The 24,087-nt window shown below is 38.2% G+C and overlaps 1 protein-coding gene across 2 annotated transcripts in view; it reads right to left on the bottom strand.

Annotated features, from left to right (window-relative positions):
* Nucleotides 1-1,052: 1,052 nt before the first annotated feature.
* Casd1 (CAS1 domain containing 1) overlaps nucleotides 1,053-24,087 on the bottom strand; it is a 42,357-nt gene continuing 19,322 nt past the window's right edge. For both annotated transcript variants that reach the window (XM_040728530.1, XM_040728529.1), the window contains 10 exons: nucleotides 21,803-22,225; nucleotides 21,351-21,440; nucleotides 15,805-15,924; nucleotides 14,673-14,829; nucleotides 13,289-13,368; nucleotides 10,939-11,040; nucleotides 8,580-8,720; nucleotides 7,997-8,074; nucleotides 3,386-3,478; nucleotides 1,053-2,528 (listed from right to left, as the gene is read on the bottom strand). In XM_040728530.1, coding sequence (XP_040584464.1) covers nucleotides 2,262-2,528; nucleotides 3,386-3,478; nucleotides 7,997-8,074; nucleotides 8,580-8,720; nucleotides 10,939-11,040; nucleotides 13,289-13,368; nucleotides 14,673-14,829; nucleotides 15,805-15,924; nucleotides 21,351-21,440; nucleotides 21,803-22,225 — 1,551 coding nt within the window. In that variant the 3' untranslated portion in view covers nucleotides 1,053-2,261. The remainder of the gene's footprint in view (nucleotides 2,529-3,385; nucleotides 3,479-7,996; nucleotides 8,075-8,579; nucleotides 8,721-10,938; nucleotides 11,041-13,288; nucleotides 13,369-14,672; nucleotides 14,830-15,804; nucleotides 15,925-21,350; nucleotides 21,441-21,802; nucleotides 22,226-24,087) is intronic.

Raw genomic sequence — 24,087 nt, forward strand, 5'->3', positions numbered from 1 at the left:
CTCAAGAGACACAAGGGGAAAGTTTGCCACAAGAAGCAGGAGGGGCCATGGAAAAGTTGAGTGAGCAAAGTAGCCCAGAGGCAGAGGATGGTTTCTTGACTACAGACTATCTGACTTTGGGAACTGTGTCCTCTGTTCGTATCATACAGAAATAGCTTTACTGAGAATCAAATGCTCAGCAACAGTCAGCATCTGTACCACAGCAGCAAGAACAATTCGTTGACCAAACACAGATGCCTTCCCCGTGGCAACTCCTGCAAAATCCTCTTCTCCAGAGGACATATTAAACCAAGTTAAATAGAATGACTTCAAGTATCAACATAAAAAAACCCACTGAGTTTTAATTATATCATTATGTATAGTGCCATCTAAGAAAGTCTTGCAACTTAAATAAAACATGCCATGAAGAAATAGTGCTTTTCCCTGGAGTTTTAGGCTTGAGTTCAAACAGAAGAGAAAAACTTCGGCATTCTCTTGGGCATCATTACTGAAAGACATAGTTGCCTCCAAACCACGGAGAGAACTGGTCATCTTTCTCTTTCAATTGTTCCATCAGCAAGAGTCTTCTTCAGGTAATAAAACTTACAAGTGAAATTAAAATGCACTCTGCTCATTGGCAAGCTACATGAGCAAGAATAATGTGAGCACGGTGCTTGGAAGTTTTTGATTTATAACTATACGACTCTCTGCTTACAAGGCTGCCGTCTATGAGGCAGAGCAATGAATCATTACAATTGTCTATCTGGGAAATGTCAAAAGATGAAGGAAGGGCAGAAGGACAGAGCAACAGAGAAAAGCACATTTCTGCCCAACAAATACTTCTCAGCTAACGGGAATGTATCAGTAGCATATAAGGTTTCAGAATTATAAAACTTCAAAATAAAACTACAAATAAACTGTAATTCTTAGATTTCCTAGTTTGAAGTCAGATTATCATCACAAGCCCTAATAACTAAATTAATTCATTCTTGGCTAGAACTTGGTGATTTACCCCTACATATTAAGGGTTTGATAAAGACGATGAATAAAAAAAAACACCATACACACAAGGCTTGATATTTTGCCAATACAAAAATAAGCCTCCACGGAACATTTATTTGCTGTTTAAATTACTCCTTATTGTCACACACTGTGAACAGAAAATACATCTTACCACACACAGAATAAAAGCAAATAAGTGCAATCTTTTTCATACATTAAAAATCATAATCAGATCTGTACAACAGATAAATAAATGTATACCTTTAACAGTTAGCTTAAAAAAAAACAACTGAACAAATCATTCATTATCCGAAATCACCAGCTTATTTAAAATTCTACTATGGTCAGACATTTCGATCAGAGGGCTTTAAACTTCCCTATGCTATACAGGTTCAGATCGATAAATATTTAAAAAAAAAAAAGGAGGGAATAATATGCAATACCAAAATGGCTCTAAAGGACTTTCCAAACATTGGAAACAATACACAATACTTAATTAGTGGCCAGAAAACATCAGTGGATCCACAGGGTAGTTTTATTATCCTGTTATAACTTAGGGAAAGAAAGTGGGAGAAGGTTCGGATTGGAAGGGAAATTTGGTCTTTTTAAAAATAATGATGATATCCACAATAACAAAACCTTGTCACGGAGCTCTAGAACAACTCTGTGAAGGGCAAAATGTACAGAGTTAGGCTTACACACCCGAAAACCACAGCTAGGAAAAAAAATCACACCAGGAAACACACAGTGGATATGAACGCATGTGAGTTAGCGTCCGTCATACTGTTTCTCATTTCACGTCATTGCACATAAGACAGAAAGGACCCTGCAAGTCACTTCAGCACTAAGCTCTCAGTGAACCAGGGAGCTCTGTAAGGACTGATGCAGATGGGACAGTCACTACAAACTGAGGGAACATCAAAACACTCAGTGGCATCACTAAGCTAAGTAAATTACGTACACAAGTTTACTGGAAAATCCATCATTTCCCTGCCTTCATACGTTAACTATAACCACCTATGAACGGAGACACAGATGCAGTAGAAAAGTCTTTCTACATGCATTCCTCTATGATGCAACCTGGTTCAATGATTTTATGCATTTCACATTGGATATATACAGTGCTGATATATACAATCACATGAGTTTAACGGCCATCACAAAACTGTCCCCTTGCCAAATATTTATATTTACAGTCATTAATATCTCAGGCAGATTATTTTCTCCTCTAGGCAGACGCTAAGTAAGCCCAAAGAGTTTGTTCTTAGGATTTTAGGTGCCTAGAGTCTTGATTTATCTTGAATGGAGGATAAGATGAGTAGTCCACAAAAGAATGCAACTGTACAAGCCAGCCTTCTGAAGAGAGATGCGTTATCTTTAGGAATAAGGACCTGGGCTAGGTCAGTGGTGATCTGAGAAATTTCGTGAGCCACACAAACAAAGATGAACGTGCTGATGATGATGTTGAGAGTGGGGTTTCCAGGGATGAGTACCAAAATACCCCTTGTGTCTGCCGCCAGCCATATGTGATACTGACAAATAAACAGCTGGAAAACAAACAAACAAACAAAACACTTAAGGTCAGGTGTGTGCGGAGCATTAATGACTGAATTACAAATTTTCCTAACTTAAGTATGTCATAATGCTTTACTCTCGGTGGCTTTTCCGACCCCTCTGGTTCTCCTACCAGCCCGAAAGCTTACTGTAGAGTTTGTTACCCCTGTGCAGCTTCTCTTCTAACAGAGACAACAGAAAGTGGCAGAACCCTGAACCCTGACCAGAGAACTTGGGGAAACTCAGCTGCCCTATTTAAGAAGGTACCTCTACAAGTCTCATATTCTGAAAAGTATGTTATAACTGTAATATGAATTGTATGAAAGCATTTTATCTCAAATAACAAAGCTCAGAATCTACAGAGTGTACTTCAAACCCCATGGCTTAAATTGATTTTGAAGATAATTTTATCTTTTACAGCTCACACTGTAATGAATTTGACTATCTTCCCACAGTGTCCAGGCGTATGAAAATTACATATACTACAATAAACATTAGCAATCTTTATCCCAGCAATATTTAATTATGGAGAAGAGCAAAAAGCCAAAACCTCCCTGGTGAGACTTCATTTCTATCTGGTTAGTACTTTTCTTCCTCTCCAAGCATCTTAGTTGACTGAAAAGCTGACGGCAATGTGAAGATGCTCTGACAGTTACTGACATCCAGCCATTGTTAAATGAGGCTTAAAAGCATCCCAAATGCCTTAAGATTGTTCAGAGTTATAATTCTACACAGAATGTAGCTCTGATCTAAGGAGAGTGTGTCAGATTTGCACCTTCACACACACATACATGTACATGCACAGGTATACTCGGCTGCTTATGATAAAGCAAAATGTTAGTGTACCAACCTCTAGTGAAATTTTTCCAAACCAAGCAAAAAATGAACTGTAAACAGAACGGGCATATCCAGGGATGTTCCTTATCAGGATGAAGGCTACAATCTATGAGAAAAACCCAAAAAGGTAAATATCATAAACATATTTATTTAAACGAATTTGAATGCAGTCCAAGTGGTAATTCCATTGTTTATACTCTTAAATTTGATGTAAACTTTTTAATTGATGAACACTGGCAGGGTATTTTGGTTAGAGTGCATCCAAGCTGGGTTTCTCAACACATCATCTGTATACTGGAGTAATGTGGATTTGAGGTAGTGTTAGACAGAAAAGGTTTACTCTACGTACAACAGAGAACATATTAACCCTTTGCTGCCACCCATCCCCCCACTCTCTGTATAAAGCTGATGGATCTTTGCTCCATTCATAGAGTATCTGCCAGGGCCAGGGCCACTCTTTCTATTCACATATTTCAAATTCCTGGTTGTGGTTTGGATATGAAGGGTTCCTAAAACGGACTGGTCCACCAGTCCGTTCGTGGCTGGATGAGGTAATACTTGGTGAGGCCTTGATGGTCGAAGGAGCTCAATGAGGACATGCCTTTGAAGAGTACACCTTGTCCCTGGACCTTCCTCTCTATTTCTGCTCTTGGCCACCTTGGGCCAAGCAGCCTTGGCAGACGGGTGCTCTGCCACATCACCGCCCAGAAGCACCAGGCCCACAAACTCCACCAGAACTTACTAAGGCATGAATCAAAGCAAGTCTTGCTTCCTTTAAGTTGCATTTCCTGAGTATTTTGTTATAGTGACAGAAATCCAATGAACACAATCCCTCCTACACTGCCAGAGATGTGTGTATGGGAGCAGCAGGGCCATGATTACTGCCAGGTTGCCTCTGCAAAGCCCGACAAGTGACATCTCACCCATCATTCATATGCAGGCTTCTGGCTGTCACCCCTCTCCTGTATCCTTCTGTACAAGGGAGAACAATCTTGCGCTTTTAAAACTTTCAATTCACAGTCTCATATCCAATAACTAGTTCATTAAGTACTATCCTTGGAATTCATCTTCCTTTCTTTCGAACTCACAGAGATCCGCCTGCCTCTGCCTCTCAAGTGCTGGGATTAAAGGCATGCGCCACCACCACCAGCTCATCTTTCAAGGAAGCAAGACTACTTTTCCAAAAGAGATTGTATTTTCATCATTATCTTTTCAGAATTTTTCTCTTATAAAAGGGTGGGACATCCACTTCAGCTTCAGAAAAGAGCTACAATTGGTGATGTTCATTCCATGCCTCTGTCAAAGGATGCAGAAATACTCTGGGGAGCATAAGGGTACGGAGGTGAAAGGAGGTCGGTGGATAATCTGGCCAGGAGAAACCGTCAGGCATGATTTAGCTAAGGGACACTTGTGGCAATGGCATCAGCGAGCCATCAAGCTGGCCTGTCTGTGCCAGTTCTGGGACCTGAGGAAAGGCACTTAACTAGGTCTGCATCATCATCAATACAAATGGGGATGAGCTCACCTTTAAAAGGTGGACATGAACATTAATAAGAAAACATGCATGGGTATTTATTGATGCACACCATGGAGATCTTTAAAGAAATGTTGTACATAGTTAACAGCATAAGCATTAAACACTTAGAGGTAAAGATCAAGAAGGGGAGACCTATGCTTCTTTAATGTGTTATAATTAGCAATGTAACATGGCTGTAATGGAAAATATTAGAAATATGAATACATAAGCATGCAATCCCATAAGCTGAGCAACCAGATATCCAGGAAGAGTACCAAACAAGTCATTTCCTTGCTTTCTATCTGGGATATGCCATTCTCAAAACGTACTACATCTCCTTGCCATACTGAAGTGTTGTACTTTATCGTTTATTTAATAAATAAGGAAAATAGTAAAGTCAAAGAAATAATAACCATGGAGAGCACAGTTGAAGTCTGGGAAGTTATTATTAACTTCAAGTGAATATAATGATGTTTAAAATTGGGTTAGCATTAAAATTTCCTGGGTACTATTATAATCATTTTCTATACATTCTTTATGATTAATTACCTGTTCTATAGCTAGTCACTGCTAGAAATTCCTATCAAATCTGTTAGGCAAAACCATAAAGCTCATATTCAAAGACTGGCTCAGGCTGGGGTACACTCCATTGTAATGTGTTTGTCTAGCACCTTCCAGATCTTGGATTTGATTTCTAGCATCTCTCTCTCTGTCTCTCTGTCTCTCTTTTTCTCATCTATCTATCTATCTATCTATCTATCTATCTATCTATCTATCTATCTATCTATCTATCTATCTAACTATGTATCTATCTATCTATGTGGAGGGGGAGAAAGAAAAACAGAGAAAGGAGGAAAGAAAAAGTCATGTTAGGATGGGAAATATTTTCAAATGAAACACCAGGAGTTGTTTACGTGGTTAAAATCTTAAAGGAATTCCCTCCAATATGTATGTATGTAAGCACTTTAATGATATCTATTTGTTTTTCTGTCTGTCTGTCTGTCTGTCTGTCTGTCTGTCTGTCTGTCCAACTTCCACTCTTCTAATTCCTCATGAGACACACACGTATACCCTCTGTTCACATCTAAGAACAAGCATGCAGTCTGTTCAGAAGGATGTTATAACATCTGAATTTCTTAGATGCTGTTGACATTTACTTGGTGGAACAAATATCCTTAAAAAGAAGCAAACAATCTATAAAACGAATGACTTCTTGAATGTATATTCCTTGTCCACGCTTTACCCTATGAGGGAGAAGCTATAGTTCTCAGAGCAAAGGTAACTTTGGATATATGACGTGTGGAGGCGGCTAAGCAGGAACGAGTTGGTATTATTCTGCTTGCAGCCACCTCTCCAATGCTCCCTCTAAATTGTTCTGCCTGGTATATCATGAGTGCTAATGTTCCCTCTTATCCTGTGAGTCACAGCAATGACATTTTATAAGTTGCACAAAGAGCTATTGGTAAGTAGTACCATTGTGTACAGAAGCAATAGAAATGCCATTCAAACATAGCATTGGAAACTTGATTACCAATCATGTCTAGAGAATCTCTCACCTGTTTGGTACTACCGAACACACAGAAGCTGAGAATAAATTCCACAGTCTCCACACTGAAGAATACTTAGGACCTAGGAGAAGATACTCCAAAAACTCTCCATGTTCCTCTGTGCTAGACTACTCATCCTTTAGATTTTTAAGACACAATTTCCTTCAAAAAAACCCTTGCTTTTACATCAACAAAAGTTTGGAAGAACGCCCATACTTTCAAAGTAATCTATACCTACTGCCCCCACCCTGATGATCATGTCCTATGATGGCCTGCAACCGACCTTTTGTTTTGTAGATCAGATTTGAATCTTTACAGGACTGATCCTTTCCAGACACTATCCCCCACCTCTCTATATCTTGGCTTTCTGAGTTCCCGTCCCAATGGCCTGCTCTAAGTTCATTCATTGTGCCGTGCTCCCTTTCACTATAGGGCCTACCCAACTGTTCCTTCTCTCTATTCTCAGGAAAACAACCCAGGATCCCTGACCCATTGCTTTGTCTTCCAGCTAGGTCATATACCACCGTTTATTATAGTTCATAAACTATGGTATACTTTTATTCATAATTATATAGTAATTGTAATAATTTGTTATAGAAAATTTTCTCTAACAATTGTCCCCTCCACAAGAGTAGAAAATGTGCTGGATCTGGTCATCACTGGAATATCTAACATGCAGAATCAAAAGATTATTCAATGAACACAAAATACTCCTAACTAAACAAAGCAGTGTGCATTGGCACACAGCTCCATTAAACCACAGGTTTGTTGAGGACAGGTATCATCTTGTGTAACACTGAGCCTTTTATTATTAAGTGGTACTAAGCATAGTAGGTAATTAATAAATAAAATTAAATAAATTCAAGCAAATATTAAAAAAGCAAGTAAGAGCAGAGAATTAAAATGCTTTGCAAACGTGTGTGTGTGTGTGTGTGTGTGTGTGTGTGTAGGATAGAGGTTGAAATTGGGTGTGCTACTCAATAGCTCTTCATTTTCATTTTATGTCTCTCACTGAGCATGGAGCTCACCAATTGGCTAAATAGGCTGGCCAGTGAGCACAGGGACCCTCTAGTCTCTGCTACCCCTGAGCGGGGATTTTAGGCACATGCTGCTGCACCTAGCCTTTTACAAGGTACTGGAGCTTGAACACCCATCTTCGTGCTCTGTATAGTAAATATTTTACCAAATGAGCCATCACCCTAGTCCTGAAATTAACAATTTCCAAGTTACAAATGTTTGGCTGCAAAATTTTCAAACATGAGATATAATAAGACTTTGAGAGTGATTTTAATATCTATATTATTGTAAAGAAAGATAAGGCTTCCCTGCATTTTCTGGTGTTTGAACTTTCTGTCATCTCTTTATTTCTGAAGTCTATATTGGTACAAAAACTTCCGAGTGAAAAGTTCTCTAAATCAAGATAGTTCTTTGGAACTGAGTTTGGTACTGAACGCCATGATTTTATCACCTGGGAGCCTGAGGCAAGGGAATCGTGAGTTTGAGGCTAGCATGGGCTACACAGCATGACTCTGTCTGGACAAAAAGTAAGAGAGATACTTACCTGCACTACAGAAACAGATGGGTGGAGCTCATTACACTGTGCTTTGTTTTTACAACTGCTAGCCCAGATGGAATAGGTCTAAAATGAGAATGCTTAGGTCAGATCACAAAACAGCTGACACTTAAACAGACATGAAACAGAGTTTTAGTGGTGATCTTCCTCACAACATGGCAGCTCACTATTCCATAAAGAGCACCATTAGCTGTAGGCTTATTCACTTGTTTCAGTAGGATTATCTGTCTAAGCATGAGAAAGGAGAGAGAGAGGACAAAGATTTGGGCATCTGGGAATCTGGTCATTACAAGGCAGTACTGACTCTTCACATTAAAGAGTACAGGCTATAATTTTTCCCAAATTGATTGTAACTTTTGAAATTCCTATTTCACTATACTCTCAGCTAAAAGTGTTCATACTGAACTTGTATGTGCATTCTATTTAGAGCTTATATCCAACTAGAAAACAACATACTAAGAAGTTTTAAAGTATTTATTTAAATCAGTTGATTATATTGCTTTGTTTTAAGGTTAATTTTCTCTATCAGTTAAAAATTTAGAAAATTAAAAACTTACATTTTAAAACTTACCAAGAAAGACACTACTGAAATAAACAATAGGAAGTTGGAAATTTTGTTTGAAAACAAAGGTTCACCCTTTCCTTCAGAAAGTATTTGACGTCTCTGCAAAGCCAGATAAATGAAAGCAAACAGCATGCCATGGAAGACTACCTGAAAACAACAAAGAGGAAGGTTGTTTGAAGAGTCACTCCTCCAACACTACCAACAATGCTTGGTTATTTAGTAGGGTATTTATAAAAGCAGGTGGGCGAGAAGCTGAAGACTTTAGAGTTGCCGAGAAGAGCTTAAACTTCAAGAGCAAAGTTGGATAGTCAAATAAAGCCAGTGACTGCTAGAAAGTGCAAGCCAGGAGGGCAAGCGTCCTGCAGTAGAGCAGGAGGACAAGCGTCCTGCAGTAGAGCAGGAGGACAAGCGTCCTGCAGTAGAGCAGGAGGACAAGCGTCCTGCAGTAGAGCAGGAGGGCAAGCGTCCTGCAGTAGAGCAGGAGGGCAAGCGTCCTGCAGTAGAGCAGGAGGACAAGCGTCCTGCAGTAGAGCAGGAGGACAAGCGTCCTGCAGTAGAGCAGGAGGACAAGCGTCCTGCAGTAGAGCAGGAGGACAAGCGTCCTGCAGTAGAGCAGGAGGACAAGCGTCCTGAGTACAGAGGGTCTTCCTCGAAGTCTTTTGGCAGCCAGTGAGGGGAGAAAGACAACTGGTTTTTTCAAATGTTGGAGACTGAACCCTGGGCCTTGTACATGAGAAACACAAATGCTCCACTGGGCTACGTTCCTAACCTCAACAATTTAAACATACCAAGGCTCCTAAACATTCTTCAAAATGTTAAAGCACATTTTATACAGCTCCCTTCTATCAAACCCAGCAACAATACTGACAACTCTTAAGCTTAGAAGGAAACTAGTCACAAAAAACAACATGGTGGAGCATAGGGCACATAGATATATTTTTTGTTTGTTTTTTTTTAGACAGGGTTTCTCTGTAGACCAGGCTGGCCTCAAACTCACAGAGATCCGTCTGCCTCTACCTCCTGAGTGCTGGGTTTAAAGGCGTGTGCCACCAATGCCCGGCTTACAGCTGTCTCTTTTTCTTTTTTAAAGATTTATTTATTTATAACATATACACCAAATTAAATTGTAGATGGCTGTCAGCCACCATGAGGTTGCTGGGACTTGAACTCATGACCTCTGGAAGAGCAGTCAGTGCTCTTAACCTCTGAGCCATCTCTCCAGCCCCTTACAGCTGTCTCTTAAAAAAAAAGTCAAAAATAAGTATTCGATTTATTACTGGAAAGGACTGGGATTTTTTATTCCTTGGTTGCTCCCTCCCACAAATAATAAAAACCTCTTGAATACTGAAAATGAACTCCTATGTGGAGTTTGGCATTTTAAGTGAGTATGTGGGAAGCAGTCAGGACACAAGCATACAATCTTTATGAGTGGAGTTAGTGCCATGTCAGAGACCCTAGGGAACATTCCTAGTGAGAACATGGCTGCCCATGGCCCTCACGCTCACTAAATCTGCCATCACCATGAACTTGGATTCCCAGTCTCTGAAATTGTAAGAAATATGCTTTGTTGTTCAGGAGCCAACGAGGCTATCATGCTCTTCAATAGTTGTCCAAACAGACTAAGATAAGCGCATCCTAGGAGATTGCTTTAAAGAGACTTTAGCAGGAACACTGTATTTATATGTGGCTTAGAGATGCAATAAACTACACTGGGAAATGCACAGATGTTAGAAGTAGAGAATGGCACCAAATAGTTATCAAGAAAGCATATTGAAAGACCATGAAAGATAGAAACAAGTGAAGGGTAAAGTAATTATCATTGACTGAGTGTTCTGCTAGACAGTTTGCATTTTATTAGACATGGGTATCTGGACTATTTTAGGTTAAGTGCATGGAATAAACTGGTATGCCATTGCTGCTGCTGCTTTGCATGTCTATCAATCACCATATCTATATTGCATGGATTAATTCCCCATTACAATAGCTAGCTTAGACTTGAGAGTGGATTGAAAATGCCTGTCAGCTCAGGGATATGTCTTTCTCTACTAGACACTTCCCAACATCAACATCTCATGAAACTCTGGACTCATCATGGAACTCAAAGAGTTCTGTTCTGAATGGCACATCTGTCTGTGAATCATCTCTAAATCATAACTCTCAGTCAGAGGCCACTGTATAGACAACATGGAAAAAACTTTGCTGCTAATAGACAAGCATGTACTGAAAAGGGGCATGTGGGTATTCTGCATTAACTTACACTCAAGGTGTTTATTTATTCTAAAAGTGAGCAGAGATAGACAAAAGTGCAAATACTTTTCTAACAGTATCATTTGAGGTAGCAATATACCACAAAGAGAATACATACGTAACGGTCTAACCGCCATCTGAACCACCATTCATACACATTCCCGTTCAGCTCAAAACATTTGGAAAGTGGCCAAAGAGAAAAGATCTTCTCAAATGCACCCTAAGAAAAGAAATCCAGACAGTTAAGACGATACAAACCTTGCTTGCTTTGCAATTTTATCCTAATGTATATATTTGTTGAGCAAGAAATATACAAAGGTCATGCACATTTTTAACTTTGTTCGAACTAATTTTTAAACTATGGCTTCATCTGAAATCCACTTAAGAAAAAATTAATTTTAGCTATGGCCAGTAATTATTATTTTATACTTTCCAAATTTATTCATCCTTCACACGAAAGCTACTAAAACTAAAACATTTTAAAAAAACAAAGCCTAGTAATTAGAAATTATCGAGGAATTATAATCTAATATACCAAAATGCTCATATTTATTAGTCAGATACAAAAATACAAAATGCTTTAGCCAATATAATATCAATAACCGAAAGAATGATTAAGGTGAAAATACTTATTTTCTTCTAGATGTCCTTAATTAACTGTAATTATTAGAATTGAAAGAGTTTCCTGGATTAGTCCCTCCAATCAGCCATCCCCAAATGCTATTACTAGCCTTTGAAACACAGTTTCAAGTTTTACTTTGTCCAGTTATTGAATGGCACCCTCTTATTAATCTGACAGCCAGGAAAATGTGAGAACGAAGGGGCAAAAGTCTTGGGTACATTCCTGCACACTAATGAAACCCTTCAAAGAGAACAAATCCTCAATATTGACTAAAGAATGCCAGCACACTCTACTAAGAAATGTCCCATTACCGGAACTACTGCAACAGCATAAAAATTGATTACCAAAAATAATTACAACACCCAAGGAAAAACAAGAAGATAATGTTTCATATAATGCAACCATTTCCATTTAACCACATCTTCAACTGCACATAAAACAAGAGTTGTATCAAAATCTATTCTGCAGACAATGTAGATTCATTCTTTCCAAAAGTTGCAAAATAAAGTCCTCTAGATTAAACACACACACACACACACACACACACACACACACACACACACACAGAGAGAGAGAGAGAGAGAGCGAAAGAGAGAGAGAGAGATGAGATATATAAAACACAGTCAATATGGATTTACTAAATGTAAATATATGATCTTTGCAGTCACATATACGAAGAATATATATAAATGCATTTGTAGGTTAAATTTTATTTCTAATTGACATTAATTTATCATGTCACCAGTGAAGAAGCTTTATTGAGAACTGACATTTTGAGAAGACAGTGGGCTGACCTGGACTGTATACTTTTTTGTTGTTGTTCTTGTCCTGTAGTCAACACAGACACAGGCTGGGGAGGTTTTCTTATTGTCACTATTTATTAATGGGTTAGCTTCCTTTTCTTTTCCATTCCAATGTACTCATAGAATGTTGGCTATTTGTTGTTACCTATTTCTTTATACATTTGCCCATTGTTTTATTATTTTATTTATCTCACAAATGTATGCCATGCAGAAACAAAAATGTTTTAAATACTTCAAAGTATGATAGTAAGTCTAAAAGGCCTACCAACCCCTCCCCCAAAGGCACATAGAATTAGCACACACCCCATCCAACACAAAACAAAATATACCTGATGGGCGTTTAACCTTGACACAGCTTTATGCAAAATGCAGCACCGGGAGTCAACTGCTCCTTATGTCAAAACTATTGATATTCAAATTAAAATATTTTATTCTGCAAATCATGCTGCCCTAATAACATGTCGGCCTGACAGATATAACCAGCAGATAATAGACTGACATTTTGCTAAGTCTACAGAAAATCTCAACCACCAAAATAGAGGCTATAGGGTCAGACATATAAAAATAACCAAAATATTTTAAATTAAACAATAAGACATTGTAGACCCTCTGCACCCAAGTTCATTTTATTGACTGCCTCATATTTACTTTGTTCATTTACAGAAAAATCAAGTCACAGTGTGATGTAATGAATAATGCACAAACTAAGCTGCACATTCTGTCAAGAGAATTTTGATCATCACTTAGAGTCTGTCTCCTAAGAGGCATTCAATAAACGTTTGATTGATCAAAGTCAAGTAAAATGGATCTTGAACAATTGCCAGAGGAAGAGCTTAAAATTGCTCTTACAACAAAAACAGTAGCAACAAAGTAGGTAGGGTCTCAAAAGAACTACATTGAGCAGTCAAGTACAGAGTGACACTTTTATTACAGTCATTTAAAAAATGAAGCTTAAAGAAAAAAAGCTCTAACTCTTCTCACATACCTTAGTAGACTTGAACTTTAAAATATTATAAACTGTAAACTGAGGAGACCGTACGAACCTGAGAATATGCCAAGAAACATATGCACAGCAGCAAGAAAGCTAGTTTCAACAGTAAGCCGAGATGCCACAGACAATTTCCTAAAAGAGAAAATATGCAACGGACAAAACAATGTAAGTTGCTGTTAACAAACGCTTTGAGGACACTCTGTTTAATGACTTTGTATCCTGACAGTTTCTCAAAATCACCCTTGCATATAGTATATGTATGGGTGGTAGGGGCCTAACTCAAAGGTAGAGCAAACAGAAGTCAGCCAAGTGTTATTGTGAGGAACAGGACTGCAGGGTATTGCTGACAGCACACAAACCTGCCATCCATCTGTGATAGATACGCGTTTTAGGGTACCTCTTGGATGCATTTGCACGCATTCACTACTGAATGTTTCAACAGACCATACAACTATATATTAAATACAATGCTCAAACTTAGTTAAATACTAGCTTAGGTAATAATGCGTAAAATTAAAGCCCCAGGAAGTATAAGCTTCCCAATGGATGAGGATTTAACCATAAGGCACATTTTAACTTCTGCATTCTTCAAAGTACATGTTCAAAGTTTAAGCATTTTCATAAATGGTCTAAGTTTTATTGAGAAATTATACTATAAACCTATAAACTGTCCAATGGCACTGATGAATTTTAAAAGGGCTTCACTGAAACTTTCCTGGAAACTTACTTAACATTTTAATGGAAGCCAATGAGAAAACCTTTTGACGGGCAGTATTTAAGTTGGAAGTCAATTACAGATTTAATATTTAAAAAGTATTTTATTAAAAAAACACAGCAATTCATTCCCTTTAATGATATGATCATGGGGAAATCACACTAAGAAAACAACTGTGGCCTTACTTGAACATGATCAGTAAGAGACTGAGAAATTTGGAAGTGACAACCTTACAGGTTAAGTAACTGAGTTCCTTTTATGTAAATAGGTTGACGACAATTCTTAAGCAGTTGTGTAGAAGACATGTTATAAGCTATGACATACCAAGGTGTTCACAAGTAAATGTTTACTCAAACCCTCCACATACGTAAGAAATCATGAAAAGCAAAGTGCAATATTGGAGTCCAAAGTGGGAGGAGCCTGCAGTCCCATGTGACTCCTCCTCCCTTACACTCCCACCAGCCTGCTGTATAAAACTGTCCTACCAGCTGAGAGTGAAATACATAGTATACATGTAAACTAGTATTCTGCAGTGCTATATTCTGCCACTAGCTACATGACTGTATTATTTTAGGAATAGTTTTTAAACAAAAATGCTAAAAGCACACCTAAGTTTACATGATCTACATCCTTCAATAAGAAACAGCCTTTAATAACTAAACAGGAAATCTTACACATTGAAAGAATACATTTATTAACATTAATAAGACAGTCTATTTACCATTTGCCTTTTTTTGGATTATTTGTGGCCACAGTGCTAAAGTGACATATATGACCATGAACCACACGGTGACCAAGGGGACAAAGTAATAGAATTGATAAGGTCGATCCATTACGATACATAACACCACAACCAGGAAATTGAGACGAAATAAGACCTATGAAAATGGAGAAGAAAATGTTTTTCATTCCCAATATACATGAAAAGCAAAGACAGACTTCTCTCAATACACTAATACATTTAAGACTCAAGTAACAACTACACAAGTGTATTTTACCATTTCCCAAAGCTTCATTTGTCCTGAAATCACTGAAGAAATTGAATATAAAATATTTATGTATTGCTACACTAATGAAACTCCAGTAAAGAGCCAGCCAGAGCTATCCTGTAACCACAGTTGCCATCTTCTTAAACAGAGGGAGGAAATCCTATGCCACCCTCTTAGGGACATAGGTAGAGACTCGATTTCCTCAGGAAAAAGGTGTTCATTCCATCTCTTGTTCAATGTTGATTTATCCATTTGGGGAAAAAATGGATAGGTGTCAGAGATACAAAGCAGCACAATTCAAGTTTTATAAAGTCCTTGTGACTTTCATTAGAGTCATTTGATATATCAGTTCTAATTTATTAACAAAATATAGGCTGTCAGAAGCCTTCCATCAGTCCTGTACCACTGACTCTATGCCCCAGGACAGAGCATTTGGTCTCTCTGAGCCTCTGTTCCCATCTATGATCATGAGGATGTCTCAGGGCTGCAATAGAGGGGAAGTGGTGTTTAGACACTGCTTAGCACAAGGCAGAAGGTCAGTAAGTATTAATCTTCTTCTCAGGGAGGAGGGAGAAAGCACGGTCATTTGAGGTAACTGTGGACCTCTCTACATAACTGAAGACCAACACTGAACCTTTGCACACAGATGCTATTATATATGCATCTAGGTCACCCTTCCCTTCCATCACTATTAAATTATCTCAAATTACTATAAATGGTGAACACAAAACACAATGTTACAGTGATATTTCCTAAATCCATAGATTAATGATCTTATAATAACCATATTTATGTTTCCTTAACAGACAGACAGAAAAGCATGTTGAGTTGAAAGAAAAAGAGAACAACTGATTGCATTCTTACCTGACAAACTCTATGGATCCCAAAGTCTCCTTTGATCCAAAAGTAAGAGAAATGCCCATATCCTGTCTGAAACAGATATGCAGCAACCAGAACCCGGATGTGCATGTACACAGGCAGAAACTGTTGACAGAAACAAACAGGGACAGTGTGTGATGGTATAACTACGCTTGGAATTACTGTGGATTCCATAGTTTTCTAACAGATGGAAAATATAACACAACAAACCCCCTTTAGCTTTGGCAATGGCCAAATGACTACTTATATTTACTTTGCTTAGCAACAAATTACATTAGACAATGGAAGCATAACTTAGAGCTATCTCTCCCTACCTTTCCTTGGGAAAATATCTCATTGAGAACTCCCTGTCACCCTCATTGCTCTCTTTACCATGCCTAAGTTCCAGAGGTGCTTACTGTGTTGTTTTTGGAGAACTACATCTTCACAACTAAAACACTGCACATTTTAACTTATATATGGTGGTCACAGGACACGCTACCTTATTTCCAAGTACTAAGGAACCCAACTTTACACTGCCATCTCACCTTTAAGAGTGTAACTACTATGACTACAGTATAACTAGTATGTGCCTTTAAAACTCTTATGAACACTCAACGTCACTGGCTCCCATTTTACAGCCACCTGGGAGCTCTACAACTATCCAGCCTTAACACTGCTTAGAGCCACTGTAGGATAATGTGAATTCCCCAAGTTATTCTGTGTAGGATAAAATAACTTAAGTGTATACTTTAAGTAGACTTTCAGGCCCAGAGCACATGTATTTTGGAACGCATCTCTTTCTTTTATAAAGGATATTTCATTTGAGAAGGAAAAACAAACCAACCCTAGATCCAACCTTTAAACCTACAATGTATCATATACACATCTGTGTAGCCTCTACTCTAACCAAACTGACAGACTCTTCTCTGAAACTGATCTTTTGTATACTTCCTTGTCTTCTGTCTTGTGTTTGTCAGTGTATCTCTAGGATCTCCTTCTAAATATGATCTGAGCATTTATTAGGTCTGTAATCTGAGCATTTATGAGAGGCTGGGGCAGGAGTACAAATTCTAGACACATAGAGTTTAAGGTCAGTATGGCTTCCATACTAAGTGACTATTTAAAATAGCGCTAGCTTAGTGGTAGAGCGCTTGCCTATCATGTGCTCGGGATCCACCACAGGCACTGGAGAATCCCAAACCCTGGTCTCCTAAAAATCTAGTTCAAAGCCTTCATCTTCACTTTTCCTCCTGAGTCAATATAGTGGAAACGATCTCTCTATCAGTCAGGTTTTGTTAACTGCATTTCATCATTGGTTCTTCTTCTAAATTTGTGTCATTATTAGATGAGAAATTCTCAGTGAAGGTACAACACAGAATCTCAGAATCACAGAGATGAAAAGTAGAAATGTAGTGTTGAAAAAGCTCTCAGAAGGTAGCCAGCAGAAATGCATCTACATCTACTCCACTCCCGAATGTACTCTATAGTAGCTCCTGCATGAATCTAAGTTGTTTTGTTGTTATTCCTTGGATGGTTTGAGGTTTTTCTTAGACAAGGTTTATCTGTGTAGCTCTGGCTGCCCTGGAACATACTCTGTAGCCCAGGCTGGCCTCAAACTCAGACCCACCTGTCTCGGCCCCCCCAAGTGCTGGGATTAAAGGTGTGGGCCACCACACTGGGCTTGAATATGTCTAAGGTTTTATTTTGTTCTTTTTGAGGCAGAGTTGCACTATGAGGTCTAGGCTGACTTCAAACTTGTGATCGATCTATTTTGTTTCAGCTTCTTGGTTGTGGTGAAGACAATCACACCCAGGTTAAAAACTCTCTCTCTCTCTCTCTCTCTCTCTCTCTCTCTCTCTCTCTCTCTCTCTCTCTCTCTCTCTCTCTCTCTCTCTCTCTCTCTCTCCTCCCCCCTCTCTCTGTCTGTCTCTCTGTCTCTGTCTCTCTCTCTCTCACACACACATACACACACCTGGAAACAATTTTTGTGTGTGCGTATACATTTGAGTGTAGATGCCCATGGAGGCCATAATAGTAAGTTAGATTGTCTGAAGCTAGAGTTACAGGCAATTGTGTGCTGCCTGATATGAATTCTAGAACTGAACTTGGGCCCTCTAGAAAAGTAGTACACGCTTGTAACCACTGAGCCATCTCTGCAGACCATATCTGTTTTTTAACAGCAGAAACTGTACTAACTATTAAAGTAATCCCTTCCTTATAGGACCCTGTCTTGAAAGCTGCACTGCAGCTATATATAAGGGCTGCAAGTTCTGCTCCCAATAGCAGCCTGTCCAGCAGAAGGAAAGAGTAAGTCCTCTACTGGTTTTTCAAAGTGGCTTCCATAGCCTTTATAAGCTAAAAGAAACATGAATCCAATTTTAATAAATATATTTTATTTACTTACTAAGATATTTTAAAACTCTCATTTCCACACATTATTGTAAAGACATTATTTCTAATTTGAAAAATGTGACTTTAGTGTAAATTTATTAGAACTAGTCATACTTAATCAGCTTTCCCCTGAACAGCACATTTCGGCTCTGCCTAACTAATGTCAGTGGCTACTTGGTTAACACTGTGGAGCCTGACTACAGAGCCACATACTCGAGGCACATCTCTCTTCCTGTGATAGCTCTGGAAGCACTGGGAAAAGGATGTCAAATCCATGTTAACTATTCTTTAACCATTCTCTAGAAAGCAAACTTTCAAGTCCCTTCAAGACTAAAGCTGGGATTACAAAGTTGGGCTTGTTTATTTATATTAAGCAATACAATTCTATTACAGGAATTTTCCAAGTTCCTACCAGTGTTGGCCTGTCATAAATCTTCTATAATATTTCTCCTAACTTTTTACTGTGTAATATTTCAAACCAATAGAAAAGCTGCAAGACCAATACAATGTACACAAATAAATTATGCTGAAAACTTGTAGAATAAGAGTATGCCTAATTTTCTACCATGTATCTTGTAAGAAGGGAGGGAGCTCCTTACATGGCCACATTATCACTATAATGGCCAAGAAATTTAATATAAATATAATAGTTTCTACTACATAATCCATAGTTTCCCTGGAAATTTTTTTCTGCTGGGCACTGTGGTTCATGTCTGTAATTTCAGAAGTAGAGTCTGGAGGATAAAGAATTTGGGGCTAGCCTATTTGTATAGAGAGCTCTAGACCAAGCTTGGTTGGTCAGGGAGAGCCCGTTTCAAAGAACCAAGGGCTGGAGGAGTAGCTTAGTGGTGGAGTCCTGACTTAGAATGTATAAAGCTATGGATCTGATCCCTGACTCTGCAAGTAATAAGTCACACATGCATTTGACTGTCATACTACCTCAGTACTCTTTAATCCATATTTCCCTTCTATCTCTCGCATATCAAGATTACAACTAAACTTTAGAGTTGAAATTATATTTGCAAGTTCAATTCCTTCAAAGAGATAGGCTGACTTTCTAGACCTAAATATTTACCTCACTATCTTTCATGAAAGTCTCAAAAAAGGGAAAAACATAAGGAAGCATAAAAGCACTGGCTAGTACAGATGCCAAACTAGTACTGCTCAGCATTTCAAACACATTTGATATAAGCCTCATGCTAAAAGAATGTTTATACCACCTGCCTAGATTATCTTAATAATTCTCTGGGATTTTAACATACTTTCCTTTCTAGCATGAAAACTATGAAGCAACTATTCCTTGGCATATTTGCTTTAAAATATTATGATTGGACAATAAAAACACCATGGCTGTTAGAGTTTTCAATAAGGTTAATCTGTCCACTACCTAAGAACGGAACCCCCAAATATCTTGTAACCTGCATGGATAATGCTTTCCCAGGGAAGATACAGGTAATTTTTAACAACAAAATGTGTATAACAGAACAGGGACACACAATTAATCATTACAAATGATCTGCTAATGAAAAGCATGTCCTTCCAGAACCGAGTTGTGATTTTTTTAATTGTAAATGAGAATGTATTGGTAGGCAGTCTAAGAAGATGTATTAAATGTTGGCTTGCTAAATGATTACACTAGAATGCCAAATTGCCTTCATCTTTTTACTATCTAATTCCTCTCTGAAATCACTGAATTGAGGAACTTAATCTGCCATTAATTTTTCCTACCTAATTTCTTAGATAGAAGTATCACCATTTAATATGTCAGCAATTAATTATGTCTCTAAACGGCATGTTCTTAAAACAAGTCCCTCCTCCCCTTATTAACTGAGCCCTTATTCATATGCCAGAGGTACTTCAAGGTTCCACCATTCACCTCTCTTTATTTCCTGCAGAGTTGTATGGATTTGTGCCGTGGGTCCTAAGCCATCTCCCCTGACTGGATTTCTTACACTGCCATGGCTTCACTAGCTGTAGCTCAAACTTACAGCTGCAGAGACCACAGGAATCCCACCACGCCACTGCTGCAAGCATACAGCAAGCACAAGTACAGAATTCCCCACAGGCATGCAAGTCATTCCTTTGCTCTGTGTCTTCAAACAGAGCATCCGTAAAACCCAGAAGTTCAACAACTCCCAAAAATATAAGATAAGGAAGACTATGGTTTTTATAAAAAAATCCAGTAATAATATTTACATTAGTAATTGCTGCTATGGAATGTTCAAAATACTTCTGAGTACACTCCTCTTATCTGAATTTATCATCAATTCAAATACTAAATATTAATAGATGAGTTTTGTGTAAGCAAAGACAGCTTGGTACTTCACAAATTATGAATGAGTTCCTAACTTGAAATTTTAAAACATTTTTCATGTGAGTTTGACTCTTCACTATGAAAGCCTATATGACAAGTCGCTGTCAGGCTTACCCACGAAGGTTTGTTTTCACTCAACTACAGTTGGGATGTTAAAACACAAAAGGACTATAGTTTTTCTTAACTCTTCCATATCCGAGGTAGTCTACACGATAAAATTCCCGGGAAAAAGGAAAAAATGAAGGCAAAATGTTCTAAGCAGGACCAGGAGAGCTGGCTCAGTGACTAAGAGCCCTTGCTATTCTTGCAGAGGACCTGAGTTTGGTTCCTAGTATCCACATCAGGCAGCTCACAACTGTCTGCAACTTTAGCTCCTGGGGATCCAATCCTCTGGTTTCCACGGGTGCTTGTATTCAAGTGCACATACCCAAATGCAGACACCTGACTAGATATGATTAAAAATAAATGTTAAAAACACAAAACTAGTTCATCCAACTTCTTAAAACACAGTGAAGGATGGAATATAAATTTGATTCCTTTGGATAGTAACTAACCTATTCTAAATCCTTTGCCCATTACAAAGCTTCCTGATAACTTTAAATTAGCGATTCAACAAGATGATGTAAGATACTGGCTATTTCTACAGTAGGAAGGACAAATAAATACAAAAAATCAATTATTGCTTCAACTTTTCCAAAGAAAACTGATTTTGCTTTTAAAATGATAGATTTTCCAAAGAGTTGTGAGACTCACGAGAAGGCTGAGCAGCTGGGCAGGAAATGAGAAGGGGCTCTTAGGCAACATTACTTCCTATATGCTCTGAATGTAGATCCAAAGTACTTACTGTACTTGCTCCCGAGATGTGGTAAATCAAAATCACAAGCTGCATCCAGCCTTTCCATTCATCTGTTTGTTCTCTATTTAATACTTTAGTCTGCATGGAGGAACCAAAGTCTGCTTTAAAATCCATTGGCTAGCAATTATATTTGGACAGAACATATGAAGAATGCATCTAGTACTTGAAGAAGTCATTGTACTTTCTCTAGCCTCAAGCAAGCAAAATAGAATAAACCATGACATCTTTTCACAGGGTGTTCTTCCATCCATTAACCTTTTGAATGTTTTAGCTGTATTTAAAAGGAGTGGTTAAGAGTCTACTAAGTATAACTACAGAACCCTTCTTCCTCATCTATGGGCATGTTTGTAAATTCTGTCATAGTAAGTGACAACAGTTCTTTAATGTAGATTTTATAATCAGACAGCAGGATAACATGGGCTAATGCAAATGATTCTTACCTCTTTTGTATTTTCATTGTAAAATACTCCCAACACCAAGATGTAGATAATTGGAATAAAGAATGATGAGTGCGTATAAAATTTGTTTTCCTTCATAAACAGGTTTGCACGGTCACACATATAGAAATAAGCCATAATCAGGCCCAGTTTGCAGAAAGACTGTAAAAGTATTTCTAATGAAGACACAGGAGTATTGAGAATATTCTTCTTTTCCTCACCACTTTCCAAATCAGTACATGGTTTATTCTTCCGGTGAGCATTGCGATGAATCACATAGAAAATTAAATACCCCACCATGGATAAGGAGAAGAAGCAAGCAGCTAGCTTCTGTATGAGAGTGAGAGGAGGCCGAGGCTGACAACAGGAACCATCCACAGGCTTCAAAACTTTATTACAATACACGTTCATGAGAATCATTGCGCTCTGTGAACAGATCGAGTCATTTGGTTATTAGCTTGTCACTGATGCATTTCACATTCTATTTTCTCCTGTGAATATTGTTGAGATTTTGATGTCGAAACCAAAATCTCTTGTGCTTTTTGTACTCAACTTCCTGGGCACACTTTCAAGTGATGGTATTCCTGAAATCTGTAGGAGCTAGCTTGGGTGTCTCAAACCTCTCTGGTTATGGTCACAATAAGAAGTTTGTTTTAGAACATGTCCCATTACACATTGGAAGCCAATACCTCCTTACTACTTAGAATGTACTTTGGAATGTACTTATAATATGGATCTCTTCTTTTAGAAAACAACAACAACAAACAATGAAAAAATAGCAAAAAGCTCATGGAGTCTATGCCTGCTAATAGATTAGCAAAACAAAACAAACAAACAAAAAATACTGACAGACGTCAAAGATCAAAGAATTTGAATTAGCAGACTTCTGAAACGAGAATAGTTAAGATAGAGTCCCAGTGTTTACATGACAAAAGAATGCAATAAAACTACCACTGAAAACATAATAATTCTTAACTAACAATATTGATAATATGGCTTTATTTATCACATCTTAGAGATAATTTGTAAGTTTAATTTTAAGATATTTCTTGACACAGAAAATGTGGAATATTTAACATATTTTTATTATAATAAACATTGAGACAAGCTGCCAAGAATCTGTCTAGTCAAAGGTTTGGTCAAACTCTAGATATATGAACGCCACAATTTGGGTATCACTTGAGTGTAAGCTTTCAAATGTTTAGAAAATCCTATCCATTTAGTCCTATGATCGAGGAAGTTCTCTAACTGGTATTCTCAGGAATCCTGGTCTACAGATTCTCTCACAAGGTCCTTAACTATCCCCTAGAGTCTTCAAAGTCTATTACACATCTAAAGAAATGGGGTTATACAAACACAGACATTTTCCTGCAGGAGAGGAAGGGAGCCACAGTATTTTACATGAGCCCTTTGGACAGCTGATAAAAATTGGCTTTGTATCCTAATCCTAATGGGAAAAAATGACTATAGCCACACTACATCCAGTTCATGGACTAAGACAAGTAACATGAGCTACTTTTTTCCTTCCTTACAAACACATTTAACTTTATAGAATTCCTTGCTGTATCTTGCTACAATAAAATAATCATTCAATGTCCAAACTTTTAAATTGTAAGAGTATGACAAGACACCTTTGTGATTAATTCTTCTGTACACACACACACACACACACACACATACTTAGGGCACAGGACTCAGATGCTCAAGCCTCTTTCCTGCAGTCTAGCCTCTATGGTACCAGAAAACACTATGCAAGCTGCCAAGAGCAAGAAGCAACCGAAAAGTTCTACCCATCTGCAACACCTATGAACCGTGACTGTGACTAGCATGCCAAGATGTCTCTAAAGGTGCAGTAAGCAGCACTTACATGTTGGTGCTAACCACCTGTTTCATTGGACTTAAACCCTCTCAACAGAAGGGAAATCATGCCTGGTACTGAAACCTAGTCAAGCTTCCCAAAGGTAGTGAGATCATGGGCCTTAAAAAAGAATCCATCACTACATAGCTAGAGCAGCAAGATTCCTCACTACATTCTAAATCTTATCCTTATACCCACAGATAAGAATGGCTACCACCTCTCATCAAAGAAGCCTCTCTTGCAGCAAATGGAAACCATCACAGAAATCCACAATTGAACACAATGCAGAGATGAATGGATTGTTGGGGAATACAGCTCCCATGGACACGGCCCCTACATCTATGGCTCTGGGAACACTATGGAAGGAGGAGCAGAAAGAGTGCAAGAAACAGAATACTGGGAAATCTACTGTGAAACAGTCTTCTCTAGA

Source organism: Mesocricetus auratus, unplaced genomic scaffold, assembly GCF_017639785.1.
Source record: "Mesocricetus auratus isolate SY011 unplaced genomic scaffold, BCM_Maur_2.0 Super-Scaffold_100019, whole genome shotgun sequence".
In the NCBI taxonomy this organism is placed as follows: Eukaryota; Metazoa; Chordata; class Mammalia; order Rodentia; family Cricetidae; genus Mesocricetus; species Mesocricetus auratus.